The sequence below is a fragment of the Chrysochloris asiatica genome, unplaced genomic scaffold, assembly GCF_000296735.1.
Source record: "Chrysochloris asiatica unplaced genomic scaffold, ChrAsi1.0 scaffold00264, whole genome shotgun sequence".
Taxonomy (NCBI): domain Eukaryota; kingdom Metazoa; phylum Chordata; class Mammalia; order Afrosoricida; family Chrysochloridae; genus Chrysochloris; species Chrysochloris asiatica.
The window spans coordinates 639,492-649,610 of NW_006408782.1; the positions used below are offsets into that span (position 1 = coordinate 639,492).

A 10,119-nucleotide genomic window follows, 5' to 3' on the forward strand; every position below is an offset into this window, starting at 1 on the left:
ATGTCATCACGAAAGCTGGCAGCGTATCAGCGGTATGTGTGCCCGCACGCGGAGAGGTTCGCACAGACTCACGTTACCTTGATGCTGTTCTTAAACAGGAACCCTGGCATGGAGAAGCCTTTCTTTTTATCCAGGGGCTCACTGAAGATGACGATCTGCTCAAAGAGGAAGACCCGCCGTTCCTTGCAGCGTGGCAGGAGTCCCGCATCCTGGTCCGTGACCAGGAACGTGTCCTGTAATAGCAGCTTACCCTGGGCGACAATTTTACCCTACGACAAGGAGGAGAGGGTGAAAGATCCGAAGCGCTGTTCCCATAGATCCCCTCCCACAGAACATGACTCTTTCTGCTCTTAACAGAGACCACATTCTTGGGGGGTTGGGGAAGGACCTCAGTGACTGGTCCATAGGGTCCCCAAACCAGAAGAATCAACATCACCTGGCTGGACATAGGAAGAAATGCTCGAGAAATCTGTTTTAACACTCCGGGGGACTCGGCTGTGTGCTTGTGTGGGAAGCAGAGCCCTAGAACGCTGAACCCCGTTTCTCCAGCAAACTATAGACCCAAAACACAAAACTCTCTCTCATTCCTTACTCAACAGGTCTGAGCATCCTGAACGTACCCAACAGGTACTAGAGAATGCATACAGGTTTGTCGGACTAATGGGGATAACCCATGGTTTGGGGCCTGCCTCCCTGTTGCCAACTCTACCAACAGCCAAACAGGATGTAAGCACCAGGGGAGAAATCCAGCTCTCAGGAAGGGCTAGGGGCCCATGTCTCTAACACTGCCCCAGCCCTGTTTCTGCAGTGAAGCTCTGGGATCATGTCAGCAAAACACACATCAAAGGCACAGATAGCAAGTGGAGAGAGAACATCCATTAGTGGACGTGAAGCGAGGAGGAAAAAGCAAGCAAAAATGATCCGCTTTCTACATGTGGGGATGAATAACCCAGGACCAGAAGGGGGCGGACGTCCAAGGGGCACTTTTATAGAACAGTCTCTGCATTACATCAAATCCCTGCAGACGGCCCACATTCATCATGTCGTTGCACCGCTTGGGGACGATGCACATGACTTCTACAGCTCTCTGTGGGGGGAGAAAGCAAAGCCGGAGTTCAGTGTTCTCTGAGGTAAAGACAGTGTGGTCACTCCCACCCCATCTCACAGGCAGAGGCCCAGGCCACCAATGCCTGATGGGACCCACTGTCCCCCACAACCCCAAAGGGAACAGGGGCCCGAGGAACCCGGGGGAGCTGGGGAGCAGGGAGGGCACGGTACCTCTAGTTCCGAAGTATCCAGGCTAGCTTTTTTGGAATACTTGAGGAAGTCCTGCAAGGGAAATGGTGAGAAGGGCAATGACAACACAGCAGACAGGCTCCATGGCACCAGGCGCCAAGCTTGAGCACATGAGTTCTGTGCTCCTGCCCGGAGTTCCATCTGTGGTAGAGCACAGCCCGACCTGTAAGTAAGTCCACGCAGGAATGCAGGTCCCTTCTTGTCTCTCTGTATCTAGGCCCAAATGTTCACACACGACAGAATCTCAAATCATCATTTCAAACAACAGTCACCTGTTAGCACGGAAAGATGCAAGACTTTGCCTTGAGTGTAAGAATTGTACAAACCAAGAGCTATAGCTGAACCCAGAGAGAGGACAAGGCAGGGATTACTATTTTTATTTTATGAAAGACTCCAAGCAGATGAGAAAATATTTAAGGCCAACAAAGCTGAAATGACTTGTCTCAGAAAATAAGGATTCAAAGGTAGGTGTGTTTTCATTCATTTTTTTGACTCAGAACTTGACGTTAAGTGAAAATTTGAGAAAACAGTGTAAAATGTATAATATTGCAGATTTTATAAATTTACTCTGAAGTATTCAAAAACAGAACATGATAAGACTACGTTGTATTTTTTACACATACACACACATGCCCAAACCTTCCTCTGCCTTGAGTCCCATCTTCCTGCAAATGGACCCAACCCAAGGCAGTATCTGCGTCTCACCTTCAGTAACAGCTGATATTTCATAATTCTCTGCACCGGTTTTATTAACAAATCTGTGAGCTGCAACCTGTGGCCGAGGCGTTGCTTTAAGTCCTACGGTTTTACAGAAGAAAAAAGGATGTCGTGTTTTGTTTGGTACAGGAGAATTTTTTTTCCATCCTTGCGTTTGCAAGAAAGGCTAGCTACAACGTTGCCAACAAGCATCACAAGAGAAAACGCTTTGACTCTGCACCTAAACCACCCAGTGTGAGGTTTTCCGAGGTTCACACTCTGATCTTTGGATGTGTTTTCCAAAGGGGTGCATAATTCTTAGGTAAAGGTCTTCTCTCAAAGTCTCAATGACTCTAGGCTCATGTCCCTTGATGAATGTGTATTTTACTGCACCTCCCATTACAATAAAGTTAAGAGATGATAAACTTAGATTAAGTAATATTCTGAATTAGACATAAGCGCTACATGGAAAAATGGACACACTGGTTTTAACAATGACCCATCTGCAGAACATCAGAACGTGGGGTATGCAACCTGGACCGACAGACAGGCCTCTGATTACTGAGGCTGACCCTGAGGGGCGCTTTCACACCTGGGGAACAAAGTGGCATTTCAGTTTCTAGAGAGCAGATGTAAGGGAAGATTCAGAAATATGCTGTTTCTGTCCCAGGTCTTACCTCAAAGAAGGTATCGATGTATTCCGAGACAATGTGCTCAGACTTTGGTTTATTTTGACAATAAACTATGTACATGTGTAGCCTTCTCTCCTAGGGATGAAAAAAGCAAACATGATATTAAAGATTTTATAAATTTACTCTGAAGAATTACAGAAGGGTTACAACAATCATAGGTTCGACAAAACACAGGCACACGAGTGTTTCAGTGGCTAAACACATTCAAGATGGGCCTGCCACTTCTTGCTGCTGTAAAGCCTAGTGCTAACCCTCCTGGGGGGGGGGGGGGGCAAGTCCCTCTCTTTATACAGCAAACTCAAGCGGCAGACAAAGAACATGAGAGTTATGGAAAGAGTGACTCCCACCATGTCAGGCCATTCAGAGTCTTGGTGAATCTGGCTGTTTGTAGTGGCTGTTTGCAGTAACACCAACAAACCAAAACAAATTCCGACTTGGAGCGACTGCGTGCATACAGAGAACCGTGGTCCACATTTCAGAAGTAGACCTCTGTTGTCCGGGGCACCTCTGGTGGCGTGTGAACTGATGAAATTTTGGTTACTATCTGAGTGTTGAATTGTTAGAGCCAACCAGTGACAGAGAAAAAAGTAGGCAGCAAACAGTCCCTCAACTCAAGTGATGCTCAAAGTGTGATTTGCAGATCCCTGAGGATTCCCCAGCAGCCCTGGTGCATGGTGGAAAGGTTTGGCAGTTTGAATCCATCCACCAGCCGCTCTGCAGGAGAAAACACCAGGCAATATGCTTCCATCAAACTTTGTTGTTGTTGTTAAGTGCCGTTGAGTCAATTCCGACCCATAGCGACCCTGTAGAGGGTTTCCAAAGAGCAGCTGGTGAGCTTGAACCACCGACCTTGAAGTTCAATGACTTTGCAGTCTGGCGCACTAACCTACAGTGCCACACCAGGATTCCCCTCTGGGCAATTCTACTTTGTCCTATAGGGTTGCTGTGAGTTGGAAGAGACTTGAAGGCAATGGGTTTTGGTTCTTGTCTGGGGATTCCCAGCGCCCTTCCAGGGGCTCCATGAGTCAGAATTCTTTTAAAGTGAGATTGAGCTGCCGTGTGAGTCCTGGGGTGGCGCTGTAGAACAGGCACCGAGAGGTCGGCGGTCCCCAGAAACCCTACATGGGTTTGCCATGAGTCAGAACTGACTTGACAGCTCTCAGGAACAACAAAGCTGTCGGTGCCACTCTTGTTGTCCTGGTGTTTGTACTGATGGGTAAACCAGGGTGAGTGAAAATGCTGGCCCCTGAGCGCCCATTCCCCACATCACACACTCCAGAGGACGGAAAAGACAGCGTCACTTAAGAATGTCCTTGTAGCAATGGAAATCATTCTCTTGGGGGAATCTCAATCATCGAGTGCACAACTTTTTTTCAAATGAAAACAATCACCCTGACTTTTAGATTCAGAAAGTGAGATAATAGATTTAAAAACATGATGAGGTACAAATTGGAGTCCCTCGGTGGTAAAAACAATGTGTTCAGATGTGAACCAAATGGTTTGTGGCTTGAGTCCATCCATAGGTAACTCAGAACAAAGACCGGGTTATCTACTTCTGAAAAATCAGCAAGTGAACACCCTGTGGAACAAAGTTCTACCCTAACATCAGTAGTTGGACTTGACTCAAAAGAAATTGCTAATAAGGTAAGAACTATCCTGGGACCACTGACTATTTATCAAAGTTGTCTCCACCCTTTGAAAGGATATTCCTAAGATTTGGTTTGTCAGATCCCTCAGGTTTTTGCAGTGGATGGGCATAAACTATCAAGACAGTGAGTGCACATCTTTGAACATCCAGGGGTCAAGATGGGACATATGAATGACCATTCCTTCCTGGGGTGATCGCTGTCTCAGGGAAAAGCACTCGTATGGTGGACCCAAAGGCTTCTGTCCATGGAACACTGCACGTAGATTTATGGACACACACCGAGGGTCATTCACACCCAGCTATGGGAGAGGCATTTTCTTGAACGTGAATAAAATAAGCCTGCCACATCAAGGTAAATAATGGACAGTGTTTGTTAATAATATCCAATTTGAGCTTTCAAGCAAAAATTCAGAGTTTTAGAACATGTATATGTACCATTGAGCCCTTGGCAGCTTTCCAGTGGTGGGGTGTGTGTGTGTGTGTGTGTGTGTGTGTGTGAGTGTGTGTGCAGATTGTGTAAGGAAACGTGCCAATGCCTAGGAGGTCACCTAACTCTCCAGTGACCAGCATCCAGAGGACCCGGAGGTAACAGCAGGTCACTGACAGGTTTTCAGAATCTAGGCTACAGCTAACCTTTAGGAAATAATCACTTGTGGGGCCTTGGGTGGAAGGTGAAGGAAAAGTACCTATGAAAACATGCGTCCCTTCCCAACTACACGAGGGGGCTTCAAAAAATCTGTGGAAGAACTGAATTAGAAAATAATGGCATTTTCCCACAGACTCTTTGAAGCCCCCTGGTATATCTATGTGTAAGAGATCGGCGTTCCATCATGTACTTCATCAAAACAGCACAACAGACTGAATGGAGAAGCAGCCACGAGGCTACAGCTGTCTCCTAAGTCAGATGTGAAAAAGATGGTTGTAGTTAAGTACCATCCAGTCAGTTCCGACCCATAGCGGCACTGTATAGCGTTTCTAGGGAGCGGGTGGTGAATTTGAACTGCTGATCTTGTGATTCAAACTGACCTTGCAGTGGCATGCTTATACTATAGCACCACACCAGGACTCCTTAAAAATATCAGCAAAATACAAATGTAGCTAAGCGCTATCGGGTCAGTTCCGACCCATAGCGACCCCATATAGGGTTTCCAAGGAGTGACTGGTGAGTTTGAACTACTAACCTTCCAGTTCAAACTGACCTTGTGATCTAGTGCCACACCAGGACTCTAAAAAGATAGTCGTTCTGGTAGCATTGTGAGTTATAAGTTGGGCTGCTAACCACAAGGTCAACAGTTTGAATCACCAGCCGCTCGGTGGGAGAAAGATTTACAGCCTTGGAACTCCTATTCAGGGTTGCTATGAGTCGGAACCGACTCCACGGCACAAAGCCACCAAAATACAAATACCAGGATCTAAAAAACCCCCAAACTCTTTAATTATCAGCACACTTATTTTAGATTTACACGGATATGTGGCAATTATGATAAACCTAAAGGATCTGTCCTGCACGCCTATTTGCTTACACATTCCCAAATTTTCCAGCTACAGAATTCCCTTTGGTTCCCTCTGGTCAACGTATATTATGTATGTTTTTGGCTACAGTGACTGGGAAAGCAGGTAATTCAGATGTAGATAAGTTAGAAGGGATTTTAGTTGCAAAATTCACTGCTGACACTGCCCACTTTGACGACGTGTATTCTCAACACGGGCACATTCATCAAGGCTAGTGAGTTCCTTTTATGTGACAAGCCAGCTACCAAACGTGGAGCAATCAGGACGCTAGAATATTAATGAGGTTACTGATATTGTACTTACGTGCTTAACAAAAAGGGACCCGAGTTTTTCTGGATCTTCAAGGCACTTCTCCAATTCTCCTAAAAAAAAGCTGAGAATAGCAGGGAAGCTATTAGAACCATTTCCAGTTGGCCTTCTAATTTTAGATTTAGGTTTACACACTTTTAAAACTCTGTTTTGACACAAGCAACTGGGAAGCACTAAATATATACTTAACAAATATACAACGTGCACAAAAAATATTTTGCTAGGACACTACCTCCCAAGCCTTCCAACAAAGAGACACCATTAAAAAAGAGTTAGAAAGCAACCTTTGCTGCGAGTCTGTCCTTCCTTGGGGAAAGTCACATTTCTGTGTCTTCTTCAAGGGAGCAAACACTAATAATATACTGAGTGAAAGACAACTGTTCCGCAACAATAAATGTTCTGAAAACCTGGTCCTTGTACCTGAGTTTCATATTCGTTCCTTGATCATTTTTTGAGGGGTCAAATTGGATAATAGGGGTTAAAATACTATGTTAACCATTCCAGCTTCCTAACATTTCCTCAAATATTATGAGAATTAATTCCTAGGCTGCAAATATTAGTTCCCATTAAAATGAGAAGCTATTCGCAGTAAGGAAACGGCTCCGTTTCTGTCTGGGGCAGGGCTGTCTGTACCTGTAAGATCACCTTCCTTACCATTTCATATGCTGACACTTAGGTTTGGCAGCTTTACTAAACTGCAGGCCCGCATACTAGTTATCCTGTTGAATCTTCTAGCACATGGGGGTTTTGCTGCCCTCTAGGTCTGCAAACACAGACCCCGATGGCCCATGGTTGAAGGCAGGTCTGGTCATCCCGGGCCCGTTTCCCTTTCACCTTCCTGCCACAGGAGTAGAAGACCGAATCATTGCACCCAACACTACTTTTCAAATGGGTTTCACTGTGGTTGTTGAGTGCTATCAAGTCAGTTCCGACTCATATCGACCCTGTCTAGGGTTTCCAAGGAGCGGCTGGTGGGTTTGAACAACTGATGTTATGGTTCAAACTGACCTTGTGGTCCAGTGCATTATCCTGTGGCACCACGCCAGGACTCTGTGAACTCAGGTACAGTGACAGTCAATACAGCTATCATCAGGAACACTTTTTAGAGTTGACTATCTCTGTGTCCAACTGAATTAGGCTACACTGCTGCTGCTGAGCTGATGGCAACTCACAGCAACCCTGTGCCCATGTGCAGGGTACAACTGATCCATGGGACTTCCAGGGTTCAGGGTGGGTTCCAGCGCACAACCTCTGGCTATTAATTGTCACAGGGGACCTGAAGATATAGAACCTACACCTGGGTTTAAGTGCCCTGTGCCCCACTAGAAGAGGTACGCCAGGCACAGACAGTAAAGCTGAGCGCTGTTTGATGCAGGCTGGGACACCAGCAGCTGCTCTCTGTGCAGAATTGCAGCTTCTGTAGCACGCTCACGGGTCTAACTGGAACATTCTAGTCTCATGGAATAGGAAACATCTGACCTGGTCCTAAAGACGGGCTGGGAATCTGAAGGTGTTGACAGCAGGCTCCGAGCCACACATGGATGGCTGGGAAGCAGCAGCCAGCATGCTGGGATCAAGAGGAACATTCTGCTGGAACACTCCACCTCAGTGTCAGCGGCCGGCATGAGCAATGCCAAGACGATGAAGGACTGCTGAGACTAAGAGCGCCGCACCGCGGCAGGGCGCACATGTGCGGACCAACATGGCAGCTGGGCTCTGTTGCCACCCGGTCTCGTCCTTCACTAGGAAGCCGTGAGGACCAAATCGGATAGTTCCTGAGGAAGCCCACCTCCTCTTCCCATGAGAACCGAGTAAGAAAAAGGAGTCCCTTCAAATCCCTCGAAGGGTGGCTATAATTCTACTGTTAATTAGGAACATTTATGAAGGCTTGTTCAGTACACATGGAGTCCTGGTGTGGTGTGGTGGGATAAAGCACTGGACCCCAAGGTTGGTTTGAATCACAAGGTTGGTAGTTCAAACCCACCACCTGCTCCTTGGAAACCCTTACAGGGTTGCTATGAGTCAGGACTGATTCGATGGCACTAAACAACAACAAAAAATTCAATACACATCATCATTCAGTCACTCCATAAAAATTCTGGGTGGTATTAGGACTCACACTGTGTGGATGGGCAGTGGAGGCTCAGAGGCGGGGAGACGGGAGCTCCAGGTAAGGATGAGCTGGGAACCCAACTGTCTGGCTGAGGGGTCTCTGTATCATAAAAATCTCAGACCAAATCCACAGCCGTCTGCCCATTCCACCTTGAAACCACCCTACAGGGCCAAGTAGAACTGCCCCTACGGGTTGGGAGGCTGTCAGTTTTACGGAAGCAGAAGGCCACCTCTTTCTTCCATGGAGCGGCTGGTACATTCAAAGTGCCGACCTTTCGGTGAGCAGTCTGAGCATGCAAAGCTCGTGTCATCAGGGCTCCTTTGTCCCAGGCCAGGCTCTTACCAACTACGCGCTATGCCAGCTGAGGGTGCGAGGCCCCACAGGGAATCAGTGAAGTGACTCGATGGACACATGCACCATCGCTTGACTGGCTGCAGTCGGCCAGCACCGGGGCTGCGTGCCACCAAGCCTGCTGTGCTGCATACGTACTCTCTGTGCCAGTCGTAAATCTGGTGGATGTTGCCAAACACAATCTTGTCTTTCCCTTTCATGTCATCAGGTACACCGTCTTCTTTCATTAGTGCCATATAGCCCTGGAATCGCAAATGCACCCACGTTTAGTTCTCTAGAGGCCGAATCAAGCAGGCGCTTATTGGACAACACAGGCCCTCACAATGTCATGTGACCAGCTCTTCTAATAAAAGATCGATAAATTCTACATGGAACAAAATCCTCCCTGGACAAGTGAAGACCCCCGTGACAGTCAAAGCTGAAATTTCCTCCCCGGCAACTACTGAGTATCCACAGGTGTGGAGTCTTCTATGGAGCTGAGCAAATTTAAATAAACACAAGTGGCTTTTTAATAAAAACCCTCTTATCAGACTGTAGATACTACATATTCAGCCAGGAACATATTTCCCCAGTTTTCAGCATTTATCTCAAATAAACAAAGCTTTTTTGTTTCTCACATCAGAGTCTTTATATAACCTGGTAAATCAGGATTTTATTTTTCTTCTTTTCTTGATAATGGGAAGTTTTAATAGTGACTGATTAATAAGTTGCTAAAATGTGGTTTAAACTTCTATTTAACTCAAAAAGGATTAGGCTTGTAACAGAACCTCTTAAAGTATTCAGGTTACATTTTAATGTTAATAACCATAGATAGATTGGGCAGGTTAATCTTTTGTGCTATTGGCCCTACTTTGCATGGAACGTGCCTCTAGAAACCACTGGTCTGTACATATTTTCAGAGCTGAAACATTAAGTGATGACATTTTATAAAATACAAGCAGCTTTTCAACAGGCTAAGTGTATAGATATGGGCATAATGTAAACTTATAAGCAGGGACAAGCCTAGAGAGAGCGTTGATCCAATACCCAAGGGCTACAAGAGCACTTATGAATAGCAGAGAAACACTGTCTGACAGATCCCAGAAAATGAGCCCCTCATGGTGGAAGGCACTCAAAATGTGACTGGGGAAGAGCTGCCTCCTCAAAGTAGAACTGACCGTGATGACATGAATGGAGTAGAAGCCTGTGGGAGAAAAGCCCACGGGACCTTCATTTGCTAATGGAGCACAACTCAAAATGAGGAGAAACGGCTGTAAAAATCCATTAATAAACAGAACATTCAAGGTACAAAGTATGAATCTAGGAAAATTAGATATTGTTAAAAACAAAACGGATCGCATAAACATCGATATCTTAGGCATTAGTAAGCTGAAATGGATTGGTATTGGCCACTTTGAATCTGACAACCACATGGTTTACTATGCCAGGAATAACAAATTTAAGAGGAACGGTGTTGCATTCATTGTCAAAAAGAACATATCCAGATTAGCCATGAAGTACAA

At 46.0% G+C, this 10,119-nt stretch overlaps 1 protein-coding gene across 1 annotated transcript in view; it reads right to left on the bottom strand.

The window, feature by feature from the left end:
- Nucleotides 1-10,119, bottom strand: part of TRIO (trio Rho guanine nucleotide exchange factor) — a 275,442-nt gene that overhangs the window by 21,009 nt on the left and 244,314 nt on the right. The window contains exons 39-45 of the mRNA XM_006874154.1: nucleotides 8,756-8,859; nucleotides 6,148-6,217; nucleotides 2,670-2,759; nucleotides 2,002-2,094; nucleotides 1,279-1,329; nucleotides 1,010-1,087; nucleotides 78-269 (exon numbers count right to left, since the gene is read on the bottom strand). Coding sequence (XP_006874216.1) covers nucleotides 78-269; nucleotides 1,010-1,087; nucleotides 1,279-1,329; nucleotides 2,002-2,094; nucleotides 2,670-2,759; nucleotides 6,148-6,217; nucleotides 8,756-8,859 — 678 coding nt within the window. The remainder of the gene's footprint in view (nucleotides 1-77; nucleotides 270-1,009; nucleotides 1,088-1,278; nucleotides 1,330-2,001; nucleotides 2,095-2,669; nucleotides 2,760-6,147; nucleotides 6,218-8,755; nucleotides 8,860-10,119) is intronic.